The sequence below is a fragment of the Melanerpes formicivorus genome, unplaced genomic scaffold (assembly GCF_026170545.1).
Source record: "Melanerpes formicivorus ecotype bairdi unplaced genomic scaffold, bMelFor1.0.p_v2 SCAF_96, whole genome shotgun sequence".
Classification (NCBI taxonomy): Eukaryota; Metazoa; Chordata; class Aves; order Piciformes; family Picidae; genus Melanerpes; species Melanerpes formicivorus.
The window spans coordinates 199,031-213,549 of record NW_027142448.1 but is presented as its reverse complement, the minus strand read 5'-3'; the positions used below and the strand labels follow the sequence as shown (position 1 = coordinate 213,549).

The 14,519-nt window shown below is 48.0% G+C and overlaps 1 protein-coding gene across 1 annotated transcript in view; it reads left to right on the top strand.

The window, feature by feature from the left end:
* The window catches only part of KPNA1 (karyopherin subunit alpha 1), a 76,567-nt gene extending 62,823 nt beyond the window's left edge, over window positions 1-13,744 (top strand). Inside the window, exons 12-14 of the mRNA XM_068166060.1 lie at window positions 3,216-3,343; window positions 8,241-8,419; window positions 10,092-13,744. Coding sequence (XP_068022161.1) covers window positions 3,216-3,343; window positions 8,241-8,419; window positions 10,092-10,279 — 495 coding nt within the window. The 3' untranslated portion in view covers window positions 10,280-13,744. The remainder of the gene's footprint in view (window positions 1-3,215; window positions 3,344-8,240; window positions 8,420-10,091) is intronic.
* Window positions 13,745-14,519: the final 775 nt, after the last annotated feature.

The window sequence follows — 14,519 nt, the reverse complement described above, 5'->3', positions numbered from 1 at the left end:
TGCCTCTGCTGTGGATTGCTGCTGGAAGCAGAGTGTTAGTGTGTGTTGTTCCAACAGTGTGGCCAGCAGGAGCAGGGAGGTCATTCTGCCCCTCTACACTGCACTGGTTAGGCCACACCTCGAGTCCTGTGTCCAGTTCTGGGCCCCTCAGTTTAGGAAGGAGGTTGACTTGCTGGAACGAGTCCAGAGAAGGGCAATGAAGTTGGTGAGGGGTTTGGAACACAGCCCTGTGAGGAGAGGCTGAGGGAGCTGGGGTTGCTTAGCCTGGAGCAGAGGAGACTCAGGGGTGACCTTATTGCTCTCTACAGCTACCTGAAGGGAGGTTGTATCCAGGTGGGGGTTGGTCTCTTCTCCCAGGCAACCAGCACCAGAACAAGAGAACACAGTCTCAGGCTGCACCAGGGGAGGTTCAGGCTGGAGGTCAGGAGGAAGTTCTACACAGAGAGAGTGATTGCCCATTGGAATGGGCTGCCCGGGGAGGTGGTGGAGTCACCATCGCTGGAGGTGTTCAGGAGGAGACTTGATGGGGTGATTGGTGCCATGGGTTAGTTGGTTGGGTGGTGTTGGATGATAGGTTGGACACAATGATCTTGAAGGTCTCTTCCAATCTGGTTTATTCTATTCTATTCCAACATGGGATCATTTTGCTTGGAAAGACCTTTAAGATCATCCAGGCCAACCATTCTCCAACTCTACTAAGTCTGGTGCTAAACCATGTCCCACAGCACCACATCTCTGTGTCTTTGAAACACCTCCTTGGGGATTCAACCACCTCCCTCGGTAGCATATTCCAGTCTTTGAGAACCCTTCAAGTCAAGGAGTTTCTTCTGATGTCCAACCTGAACCTTCCCTGGTGCAACTTGAGGCTCTTTTCTTTTGTCCTATCACTTGTTACTAGGGAGAAGAGACTTGACCAAACCTGTCTCCAATCTCCTTTCAAGGAGTTGTAGTGTGAAAGGTGTGGGTCAGATGAGGTAGAATGCAAGCTCTCCAGGGCCCTGCTGGAATTTTGGGCTCAGGACAGTTCCTAGAGAGCCACAGTATTGCCAATACCCACTGTGGTGACAAGGGGCTCACTGCCACCCCTCAGCCTCCTTTTCTCCAAGCTAAAGAACCCTAGTTTCCCCAGATGCTCCACATAAGATTTGTTCTCCAGTGCCTTCACCACCTTCATTATCATTCCCTGGACCCACTCCAGTAATCATCTGTGACTGGCAGTAAGCTGCCACTGTTCCTTAGGTTTTGTCCCTGGCCAACTTGGTGAGTTGTATGGAGCACATACCTGAGTGAAGGCACCTCTGCTCTGGATCAGCTCCCACCATGTCCATGCCCTAGCGTGCAACTGCAGAGAGAGACTCCTGGCTTACATTTGTGATGAGATCAGGGGTGCTGAGGTCTCCAACAAGTGTCTAGATGTAACTGTGTCCCTGTCAGCCCATGTTGCTTCAGAGTCTCTCTGATGTACTGCTGTTTTGCACAATGCCAAGGGTCCATGCTTTACAACATTAAAGCACATTCTAAGATGTTAACATCAGTGGCACCAGCTCCTACCTGGGCATAGGTTAACCTTCTTGCCCCACAAGACATAAAGTGGTTCTTGCAGTGGGGCACTCATTTGTGATTCCACCAACTCCCTTTTATTGCACTTTGGGGTCATGGGGTTTTGCATCCAGGTCTCTCAGTGATTTTACTACTGATTGCAGACATTGCTGCTCTCTTGTCTATTACAAAACTTAAGCAAGCTCTCCAGGGCCCTGCTGGAATTTTGGGCTCAGGACAGTTCCTGGAGAGCCACTGTATTGCCAATACCCACTGTGGTGACAAGGGGTTCACTGCCCTCCTTGGGGGTGTAAGTTTTTTGTCAAGTGAATACTCTTAAGTCAGTTGAGGGCACTGGGCATGGTGATGTTGGGTCAACAGATAATCATAGAATCAACAAGGTGGGAAAAGACCTCAGAGATCACCAAGTCCAACCTAGCACCCAAGACCTCATGACTAACTAAACCATGGCTCCAAGTGCCACATCTAGTCCCTTTTTGAACACCTCCAGGGACAGTGACTCCACCACCTCTCTGGGCAGCACATTCCAAGGGCTAACAACTCTCTCTTTGAAGAACTTTCTCCTCACCTTGAGCCTAAACTTCCCCTGGCACAGCTTGAGACTGTGTCCTCTTGTTCTGGTGCTGCTTGCCTGGGAGAAGAGACCAACCCCCACCTGGCCACAACCTCCCTTCAGGGAGTTGGAGACAGCAAGAAGGTCTCCCCTGAGCCTTCTCTTCTCCAGGCTAAGCAACCCCAGCTCCCTCAGCCTCTCCTCACAGGCCTGTGCTCCAGACCCTTCCCTAGCTTTGTTGCCCTTCTCTGGACACCTTCAAGTGTCTCAATGTCCTTGAGACTGAGGAGCCCAGAACTGGACACAGGACTCAAGGTGTGGCCTAACCAGTGCTGAGTACAGGGGCAAAATTACTTCCCTGCTCCTGCTGGCTGCACTATTCCTGATGCAGGCCAGGATGCCATTGGCCTTCTTGGCCACTTGGGCAAGCACAGACCCTGGTGATAAATAGTTTTGAATGTAAAACTGCAAACTGATTTTTAGCCCCTTAATCTCCATTTCTGGAGGCATTCCTAATTGTGGCCTTCCAGTATCTGAAGGGGGCTACAAGAAGGCTGGGGAGGGACTGCTCAAGATCTCAGGCAGTGATAAGACTAGGGGGAATGGAATGAAGCTGGAGGTGGGGAGATTGAGGCTGGAGGTGAGGAGGAAGTTCTTCCCCATGAGAGTGGAGAAGCCCTGGAATGGGTTGTCCAGGGAGGTGGTTGGGGCCCTTGTCCCTGGAGGTGTTTAAGGCCAGGCTGGCTGAGGCTGTGGCCAGGCTGATGTAGTGTGGGGTGTCCCTGCCCATGGCAGGGGGGTTGGAACTAGATGATCCTTGTGGTCCCTTCCAACCCTGACTGATACTATGATATGCTACTATGATATTCCAAACCCTGGGCATTTTCCTGTGTTATTTATTATAGATGAAGATGCCCTAGCAGGGGGGTTGGCCTAGGTGATCTTCAGGGGTCCCTTCCAACTCCTACCACTCTGTGTGATTCTGTGATGATGACATTTCACCGTTTAATGTGTTGTGCTGAGCTTTAGGCACCGAGTGGCTCGGGACAACGAGCTGATTGTTAGCTTCTCTCCTAACCTGCTGTGTGATTTGTTGTTGCAGACAGTCATAGATGCCCACATCTTCCCAGCTCTCATCAATATTTTGCAAACAGCTGAGTTCCGAACAAGGAAGGAAGCCGCTTGGGCAATCACAAACGCAACGTCTGGAGGCTCTGCTGAACAGATCAAGTACGAAACAGCTTAAATCCTTTCCATGCAGCTGAGTGCTGAATTAGTGCTTGTGTTTGTGAATCTTTGTGTCTTAGTCCCTGTGTACAATGTGTTCAGGCCTAATCAAGTCTCCTTTGTTGATAAGAAGAGTGAAATATGAAAGTTGGAACTGGTAAGATCTAAGCTCTTCTTTGAGAGGTCAGGCAGGTGGCTGTGGTAGTGAGAAAGTTCAATTCTCCCCCCACACACAAACCACAGCTAACTCAGTCAGAGAAGCAAATGGAAAGGGCTGTATTTTTACAAGCAGAATGAAATGCAGTGAATATATACAAAGTATTCAGTATCTACAGTATGTACAAAACTAGACAGGAAAGAACAACACAGAAACTCCCTCCCGATGGAGGAGGGCTCCCCCCAAAACCCCTTTCCCCCTTCCTCCCCTTCCTCCCCTTCCTCCCCTTCCTCCCCTTTTCCCCCTTCCTCCCCTTTTCCCCCTTCCTCCCCTTTTCCCCCTTCCTCCCCTTTTCCCCCTTCCTCCCCTTTTTCCCCCTTCCTCCCCTTTTCCCCCTTCCTCCCCTTTTCCCCCTTCCTTCCCTTTTTCCCTAAAAGGATTAAAGAGAGAAAATGGATATTAAGGGAAATTTTGTCAGCTCAGAGCAGTTGTTAAGGGAGGCAAGAAAAAGTTAGTGTCTTATCTCATTAGCCCAAGGTCAGCACTGGCACTGGCCAAGAACAGAACAGACAGCAGCTGCACAGACGGACTGAACAGACTGAACTCCAACTAAGGTCTTAAAGCTACATTTCTACTGATCTACCTATGAAATTCGTTTAGAATTATCTTTGTTTTCCTTTTCACACCAAAACATTCAGCTAGAGTGTTCTGTAGCTGTCTTTTCTGAAAGGCACAGCCTAAAGCTGTCACAGTGGCAAAGGAGTAAGCTCAAAGCTGTAGGATGGGGCTTTCTGTCTGAAAGAAGTAACTGTTCTGTTTGTGTTCTGACCTTGTAAGATAAGTGGAAAGGAATGTATGCTTGTCACTAGAAGGTTTGTTATCTTTAACCATATATTATGCCAGTTCTGTTAGAATGTTCTAATTGGCTCAACCTAAGCATTGTGTCTTGTGTGGGTTACATCGGTCTGTTAGACAACCTGCGTGACAGAACTGCTTTTGCTATATAGTGAGTTTTAACTTGCTTGCCTCTGTGTATGCAAAGCATTTTAGAAAGGTCAGTCAAAAGTGTTGCTCTATTAATAGATAGAGAGGGGGAGATGTGGGAAGAGGTTGTTTTCAGATAGCTTTAGAAGGCTATAGGGAAGATTTGCCTTTGCTCGAATTAGAGAGGGCTATCATAGTATCATAGTATCAGTCAGGGTTGGAAGGGACCACAAGGATCATCTAGTTCCAACCCCCCTGCCATGGGCAGGGACACCCCACACTACATCAGCCTGGCCACAGCCTCAGCCAGCCTGGCCTTAAACACCTCCAGGGACGGGGCCCCAACCACCTCCCTGGACAACCCATTCCAGGGCTTCACCACTCTCATGGGGAAGAACTTCCTCCTCACCTCCAGCCTCAATCTCCCCACCTCCAGCTTCATTCCATTCCCCCTAGTCCTATCACTCCCTGAGATCCTGAGCAGTCCCTCCCCAGCCTTTCTGTAGGCCCCCTTCAGATACTGGAAGGTCACAATGAGGTCACCTGGGAGCCTTCTCTTCTCCAGACTGAACAGCCCCAACTCCTTCAGTCTGTCCTCACAGGAGAGGTGCTCCAGCCCTCTGCTCATCCTCCTGGCCCTTCTCTGGACACCTTCCAGCACCTCCACATCCCTCTTGGAATAGGGGCTCCAGAACTGGAGGCAGGACTCCAGGTGGGGTCTCAGCAGAGCTGAGCAGAGGGGGAGAATCACCTCCCTTGCCCTGCTGGCCACACTTCTCCTGATGCAGCCCAGGATCTGATTGTTTTGTCTTTGTTATGTCTTTGACTCTGAGAGTAAAATAAACACCTTGGAACTGAAGGAGAGAAGCTGGGCAGCATTTGGTTGGGTGTGTTAAAATACTGTTTTCAGTATTCAGTATTATTTGACCTATTGTATGCCTTAATTACACACATGCCAGTGGAAAATGACCAACTGAGATGTGACACATGTGCCTGCTGAGAGACTGGATAATTTGGCTGTGTAACCTAATAGAGGTCTTCACCTGCTTACATCTGGTCCTGAAAGCATTGCACGAGGCAAATCCAACCTCTATAAAACATCCATCCTATGGGCGACGGAGATGGGAATCAATACGGCTGACCAATATGATCGAGTATTGTTCCTTGATTGTTCCAGTGTTGCAGGCCTGTGGTGCAGGCCTGTGGTGCCAGTATAGCGCAGTAAAGTAAAGTGTAGAAGAAGAAGAGAGAGGAAAGGCAGAAGTGCATAGCAAGAGAACTTCTACAACTTATCTAAACTCAGAGAGCCTCGTTGGCATGGCTTCATTGGTTCCCTAGGAGTGACCACACATGGCACTGTTATAGATCATTGGTCCAACTACTAATGACACAGCAAGGTTGTTGATGCAGGTGCATGTCCTGTGGTCCCAAGATAACTGTCCATGTTTATAGCTACCAGTGCCCTGCTTTAGTCACATGCTGCAGGCACAGCACTGTTTTGCTCCACTGCTAGCTGGCTCTGCACTCATGCTGAGCATGGCCTACCACCATGCCAGGCTCCAGGCCTGCACTGCCACTTTGCTCACACTGCTCGTCGCTGGCATTGCCACACCATACTGCAACACCAAGCAGACAGCCTAGGAGCTGGAAAGCATTTCTCTGTGCTTCCAGCCCTGTATCCAGAGAGACCCTGTCTGTGTGTAGAGTTGTGAACGAACCATTCTTTCCTCTAGGGAGAAACCACAGAAACACTGCAACTGCAATACTTACTGAATTGAACTGCTTCTCTCCTCTGAAAAAAACCCTAAATGCAGCTTTTCAACCAGTTTCTCAGTGGCTGCTGCAAAGTGTCACAAAGCACATTGCAGTTTGGGGAGTTACAGCTCAGCCCCTCAGGCAAGGGCCTGTGTGTGCGTTGTTTTTCCTGCTTAGCTTACACACATTGTGCTTAATAACCACTTCTGTATAACATAATGAGATTACCTGATTGTTAAATGAATACAGGCTTTTATTGATAGGGTTTTATGCAGTAAAAATGTGTGTTGCAAAGTTATGTTGTTCTCTCAGGAGAAGCAGAGAAAGTATTTTAACACTGTTTGCTTCGCTGCAGCAGGAATTACTGGATGCAAATATAGAATTTGTATAAGTGTATATATTATTAGTGTATTGATATCATTATTTATATATAGTAATTAGTATTATAAGTGTCTAAATCAGTACCAGAACAAGAGGACACAGTCTCAGGCTGCACCAGGGGAGGTTTAGGTTGGATGATAGGAAGCAGTTCTATACAGAGAGAGTGATTGCCCATTGGAATGTGCTGCCCAGGGGGGTGGTGGAGTCACCATCACTGGAGGTGTTCAGGAGGAGACTTGATGGGGTGCTTGGTGCCATGGGTTAGTTGTTTAGGTGGGTTGGATTGGTTGATGGGCTGGACACGATGACCTTGAAGGTCTCTTCCAACCTGGTTGATTATTATTATTATTATTATTATTACTACTACTACTACTGAAATTATAATAGCCTTGAGAAGGGTCACAAGTGCTGTTCCACTGTTTTAGAGCCCAGACTTGTTTCATATCTTCCAAGTGCAAGGTCCTGCACTTTGGCCACAATAACCCCATGGCACACCAGAGCTGGGGAGGGGTCTGGAGCACAGCCCTGTGAGGAGAGGCTGAGGGAGCTGGGGTTGCTTAGCCTGGAGAAGAGGAGGCTCAGGGGAGACCTTCTTGCTCTCTACAACTCCCTGAAGGGAGGTTGTAGCCAGGTGGGGGTTGGTCTCTTCTCCCGGGCAAGCAGCACCAGAACAAGAGGACACAGTCTCAAGCTGTGCCAGGTGAGGTTTAGGCTGGAGGTTAGGAAGAAGTTCTTCCCAGCAAGAGAGATTGGCCATTGGAATGTGCTGCCCAGGGAGGTGGTGGAGTCACCATCACTGGAAGTGTTTAAGAAGAGCCTGGCTGAGGCACTTGGTGCCATGGTTTAGTTGATCAGATGGTGTTGGGTGATAGGTTGGTCTTGATGATCTCAAAGGTCCTTTCCAACCTGGTTAATTCTATTCCTATTCTGTTCTATTCTATTCACTACCTAAGCTCTCCTCCAGCTTGCAGTTGTGTGCTTTTGTAGTCATGGTCCTTGTAAATGAAGCACTGTGAAGGCAGTTTAAAGAGAAGTCCTGAAAGTGTCTTTGGAAAAAGTCTGTGAGGGCACGTTCTTTGTACATTTGAGGTTGCTGCTTTGAGTGAAGTGGGTGAGGCAAACCAAGTATTGGAACACATCTCACAGCTGCAGGGAAGTCTGTAGTTCAGCCTGATCTGTGTTGGCTGTGGAGAGCACGAGTTGGGTAAGGATCTCCATGGGGGAGAGTCTCCTTTTGGAAGGTGGGAGATAGACCAGACTGAATGACCATGTGCTTTCAGCCAATTGTCATGTCTGTGTATTTCTTTTCTCATTCTACTCTACTCTACTCTACTCCACTCCACTCTACTCTACTCCACTCCACTCCACTCCACTCCACTCCACTCCACTCCACTCCACTCCACTCCACTCCACTCCACTCCACTCCACTCCACTCCACTCCACTCCACTCCACTCCACTCCACTCCACTCCACTCCACTCCACTCCACTCCTTCAGTTTCTCCAGGCAAGTTGGTATTTCTGTGCTGGGTTTTGTTCTTAGCCGTTCATGCCAAGTGCTTAAACGTCTACTTCCATTGTGATTTTTGCAGGCAATTCACTGGGTTCCCTGTGGTGTTTTTCAGGTATTTAGTAGAACTGGGATGCATCAAACCACTCTGCGACCTCCTTACAGTAATGGACTCAAAGATTGTGCAAGTAGCACTGAATGGGCTGGAGAACATCCTGAGGCTTGGCGAGCAGGAGTCCAAACGCAGCGGCTCCGGCATCAATCCTTACTGCGCCCTCATTGAAGAGGCCTACGGTATGAGCAGAGCACCTGTGGTAGTCAGGAGTTACAGCAGTGATTGCAAACCCCTTTAGAGTTTCAGTAGACCCAATGTTACTAACTTATTCATCACTACTATCTGAAAAGCAGCTGTCCTTTGACAAGTCTCCATTTACCAGTATGCCCCTGGGTTTTACCCCATCTGCATGTAGATTTGACACAGTGTTTGGAGATACTCTTAAGTTCCTTTGAGAGATCCTTCTGGGTGTCATGAAGACTTAGTCTCTTCCCTCCACAGCAGGTGAAAGTTCAGGTGTGCTGCTGTCTCACTCAGATTTCAAACCTTTCCCTTCCTGCTGCCTTGTAGAATGATGGCAGCAGTAGCAATCTTGTTTGCATTTGCTGTGCTGAGGGTCTTGCCCGTACTGGCACACATCAACATCTCCAGGGATGGGAATTCAGCTGCCTCTCTGGGGAGCCTGTTCCAGTCTTTGAGAGCCTTTCAGTCAAGAAGTTTCTTCTAGTAACCAGCCTAAACCTCCCCTGGCATAACTTTAGGCCATTTCCTCTCATCCTCTGCCCTGTTTCTGCACAGAAGAGACCAGCACTCACCTTGGTCCAACCTCTTTCCAGGGAGTTAGAGAGAGCCAAAAGGTCTCCCACCAGCCTTCTTTTCTCCAGATTAAACAACCCAAGTTTGCTCAGCCACTCTTTATTAGACCTGTTCTCCAGACCCCTTACCAGTTTCATTGCCTTTCTCTGGACATGTTCCAGCACCTCAAGGTTTTTCTTGTAGTGAGGGCCCCAAAACTGAACCACCACTCAAGATGGCCTCACCAGTGCTGAGCCCAGGAGGACAGGATGCTGTTTGCTTTCTTGGCCACCTGGGCACATGCTGGCTCATCTTCAGCCATCTGTTGATCAACACCTTTGGGCTTTTTTGGCTGGGCAGTCTCCAGGCACTCCTCCCTGAGCCTGAAGCCTTCATGGGGTTGTTGTGACCCATGTGCAGGACCTGGCCTCAGTGCCAGGCAAGATTATGGAACAGATCATCTTGAGTGCAATAATACAGCACTTACAGTCTCAAGCTGTGCCAGGGGAGGTATAGGCTGGATGTTAGGAAGAAATTCTTCCCAGCAAGAGAGATTGGCCATTGGAATGTGCTGCCCAGGGAGGTGGTGGAGTCACCATCCCTGGAGGTGTTTAGGAAGAGCCTGCATGAGGCACTTGGTGCCATGGTTTAGTTGATCAGATGGTGTTGGGTGCTAGGTTGGACTTCATGATCTTGAAGGTCCTTTCCAACCTGGTTAATTCTATTCCTATTCTATTCTATTCACCACCAAAGGTCTCCTCCAGCTTGCAGTTGTGTTCTTCTGTAGTCATGGTCCTTGTAAATGAAGCACTGTGAAGGCAGTTTAAAGAGAAGTCCTGAAAGTGTCTTTGAAAAAAGTCTTTGAGGGCACGTTCTTTGTACATTTGAGGTTGCTGCTGTGAGTGAAGGGGGTGAGGCAAACCAAGTATTGGAACACATCACACAGTTGCAGGGAAGTCTGTAGTTCAGCCTGATCTGTGTTGGCTGTGGAGAGCATGTGTTGGGTAAGGATCTCCATGAGGGAGAGTCTCCTTTTGGAAGGTGGGAGATAGACCAGACTGAATGACCATGTGCTTTCAGCCAATTGTCATGTCTGTGTATTTCTTTTCTCTGCAGGCCTGGACAAGATTGAATTCCTGCAGAGCCACGAAAACCAAGAGATTTATCAGAAGGCCTTTGATCTGATTGAGCACTACTTTGGGACAGAAGATGAAGACAGCAGCATTGCCCCACAGGTGGATCTCAGCCAGCAGCAGTACATCTTCCAGCAGTGCGAGGCTCCCATGGAAGGCTTCCAGCTCTGAAGTGCCCCTTTGCTGTGTGCTCCTCTACCTAGCCAATCCTGTTGTCGAGCCACAAGCCACCTGTGGAGTGATTCTCAATGTTTTCCATAACCCTGTTTGCGCTCATTTGCTTGCCTCGTGCACATGCTCTTACATACGTCTGGAAAACTTTTGGCTCTCCGTGGCAGGATGCCCCTCCTTGGCAAAAGGGTCACCAGAATCACCCTTCTCCTCTAGCTTCTCAGCCTCTCCACTGATACTTTGTGGAGTTGAGACACCTTTCTATACTTTGAGATATTCCCTGCTCCTATTAGAGGAAAATGATCCCTCCTCCACTCTCCCCCACACTCCAGGCATCCGAGGTGAGGCTGCCTTTCTCTTGTCTTGGCTGCAGGGTGTACCTGCAGTCCAGGGAGACATTCAGACTTTGCGAGAACGTAGCTGAATTCAGTCCCCATTTTCTTCCCTGGATGCCTCTTCAGATGGCTGTGAGAGATGAGTTAAATCTTCACATGCAACATATCCACTTTGCTGTATGCGCCAGCTGGAGTTATTGGCATACAGGACATGTTACAAATAATGGAGTAAGTTCTCTGTCCCCTGCAACAAGAAGCTGCAAAGGACATATTTTCTGGTTCTTAAGAATACTGAACACATCTGGCCCCATCCCTCCTCAACACCAAGCTCCCAAGCGGGACTGCAGACCACTGTGGAGATTTGTATAACCTTCCCAGGCTTTCCTGTCCATCCATCAATACACACAAAACCCCCTGGGAATCGGTTGCTCTTTCTGCGTCCCCAGAAGGGACTTTCCAAACCAGCTTCTAGAATGGAGAAACTGTCCCTGCTTCTGCTTGCCAGCAGAGTATGATCCAGCTGGACCTTCCTTGAAAATCAAGGCCTTTCTGGCTTCATTCTCCAAAGTCTGGTCCCTTGGTATTATGGCTGAAAACTTCCTCTCTGCCTCTTTGCATTTTTACACCGTGTGACTTGAACGGATTTGTCTTCTGGAAGAATTCCCTTCTGAATACACAAACCATGATTTGTGAAAGTTAGCACAAGGAGCATGAGGTCTCCTGTTTTGTTTTCACAAGACAAAAGCTTCCACTCCAGCTCACCTGATCAAATGGTCAAGCTGGTCAAGCTCCTTATTTAACAGCTACAGTGACACTACGCTCAAAGGATAGGAATCTTCACACCCGGCCCTTCCATTTCATTCTTCCCTTTTTGCTGTTATTGGGACTTCAGGTGAATTAGCATGGAAAGCATGGTTCCTACAGGTGACATCTGTAAGGCCTTGCTGACTGCATGGCAGCTGTCAGCCGCAGCTGTAGACTGCTCTTCTGCTAGCAGCATGTTCTTGGCTCCGCAACCTGCTTGGGTCCCGGGTGTCGGATGCAGAGGCCAGCCGCTCCTCAACGGGTCCCGCTGAGATCGACACCCAACGCTTCCCACGGGCCTGGAGAAGCCAGGTGGTGGGAAGTGGCGGTTCTGTTCCTGTGAACACGTTGGGTTCTCCAGGCTGCCCGCTCCCCCCACACTGGGCTGCTTTCTTTCCAGCCACTTTGGAAGTTCAGAACACACCTTTGCCCCGTGTCAGCATTTCCGAGCCGCCACTGCCGGCCGCAGCGTCGCGCACCCGGGCAAAGCGTCAGCAGCACTTGGGATCCTCTTTGCGGCTCCTCTCAGAGACTAAGCCACTGCAAAAGCAAAACCTGCCCTTGGGGTACAAAAAAAAATCACACAGATACAGGAATCACTTGTCAGACTGCTGGAAGAAGCTAGGCAAAGGCCTGACCATCAGCTCTGTGCGACCGCTACTGAAATCGTCTTCAGTGCTGTCCCTGCTTCAGGATGGAGACTCTGACCTGCGTGGCCACTGCAAAAGCCACCTGCTGCTTCCCTAGCTAAGCCAACTGGCCTCCACCTCCCCCTCTCCCAGTCATTTTCTTTTTTTCTCTAGTGCTGCTTTGTGCTGAAGGAACATTTAGTTTACTGCACTTGATCTGTAAATGGACTTCGATTCTTTGTAATTTTAGGGGGTTAAAAATTTGATGGTTAATTTAAAAAACAACAAAAAAAAACCACAAAAACAATAATAATAAAAAAGAAGAAAAAGGAAAAAAAAAAAAAAGGCTAAAAAAAAAAACCCAACCCACCCAAACAAAACAAACAACAAACCACCCCCACCCCTCAATGTTGCCTTTACATCACATATAAATAACTGTGTTTCTCTTTTTTCTTGAAGGGTGATAGAAGCACTGACGAGTAGCCAAAAAAAAAACCCAACCTTAGTTTAGCTTTTGGGATATTTGGGTTTGGTTTTTTTTTTCTCCTTGGGGTTTTTTTTTGGTGTGTGCTTTTTGGTTTGTTTGGGTTTTTTTTTTGGGGGGGGGTTGAGGGGTTTTTTTGTTTGTTTTTAAACCATGTAAATTAGCAACACCACGGCATTTCTAGGAGATCTGTTTGTAAAGCTCACTTACCTCTTTTATTGGCTGGTATAAAAAAGAACAACCAACCACAACCACAACCAACCCAACCTGGTTTGTAAGCAAATCTGGGCAAGACAGTGTGTGTGTAGATATTCTGTATATTGATAGATGTATATTCTGGGTATATATACACACCAGGGTGTATGTATACATATATACACACACACACCCCCCTATATATATACACACATAAGTACATGTGTGTGTATGTATATACATATCTATATATATATATGTAAGTGTTTTCTCTTCCAGGCTAGTGAAAACAATGTGGTGCATTGGCGTTTCCTTCCCCCTGCCCTCCACCACCTCCACCCCACCCCCCCTCTTAAAGAAAAAAACAATGACAATTGCCTCAAACTGAGTGAATTAAAACCCAAGTCCATTTCAGCTGACTGGTGTGCCTTCCTGTGTGAGGAGCCTGGCCAGTGTTTGTTACTTTTGCTGTGGAAATGTGAATTCAGAGCAGATAAGTATAGGTCTTTACACTCGGTATCTTTGTTTGAAGTGGCAGGTTGGCACAGGGTGGTCTTGTTGTCGTATATCCTTAGGCTGTGTAAAGCATTTGACTGATACTGCATAATACTTTGACTGAAAACTAAAACAATACAGAAAAAAAGAAAAAAAAAAAGAGAACTCACCATGGCACACATTAAATGGATGAACTCGTGGCTAACTCATAGGTCTCAGTTTAATTTGAAATGGTGCTTAGTTGAAGTGTTATTTCCATCAGCATCTTCCAACCACCGGTTCTTGGCCTTGCTCTTTCCTTTAAGCCTTACTAACAGGTTGAAAAGAAACTAAATCTAACCCTGGCTGCGTGTTGGATGTGCGAGGGTGGGAGGGAGCCTCGTGACCGGCGGGAGGAAGAGCTCGCCGGTCAGACACAGGCTGGTCAGAGGGAACCTGGTAAGACGAGGGCGAGGGAACGGTTTGCATTCGAACGGCCAAACGTGTGGTGTAGCGTTGCCCATCTAATAAATAACGTTCAGGCCACGGGTGAAGGACTCTGTTTTGTGCTGCTGGAGGACTGTGAGGATCCTTACATGGGGAGACCTTCCTGCTCTCTTGTGCTGGGTTGAAGTTTCCCCCAGCGTTGACTTTCAGCCAGACCTGCTCAGTTGGAAGCAAATGAAGCTGTACTGACAAGCACAAACTACACTCTGCAATGGAATGCAGTGCATAGGTACAAAATGTATAGGAGTTACAACAGTACACAGGTATTTATGATTAGCAATCAACACAAACTCCCCTGGTCAAAAAGACCAGGGAAGCTGCTCCACTGCCCCCACAACTCCCCCCTGTACCAAGAGAGAGAGAGAAGCTGAGAAAAAGCAGTGTTAGTCTTGTCTCAAGGCCAGCCAGAAGCACCATTATCTCCTGGGCGAAGCAAAGCAGCCAAGATCAGAGGAGAAGAGAAAAGGAATGGGAATGGAAGTGAAATGTGAAGAATTGTTACAGTACAGCTTCTCTTATCCCAGACTTTCATCCAATTAATTTGTTTAGAATAATAATCTTCTGTTTTCCTCTTCACACCCACTAGTGATTCATTTATACTTTCCAGCTTTTCTGCTTGAAATCTGCAGCTGAATTTTAAAGGCATAGCCTAAAACTACCACACTCTCTACAGCCACCTGAATGAAAGGAGGTGGGAGCACCGTGGGGTCAGTCTCTTCACCCTAAAAACAAGTGAGGGGACAAGAGGAAATGGCCTCAAGTGGGAACACTGTGGGGTCACTCTATTCACCCTAAAAACAAGTGAGGGGACA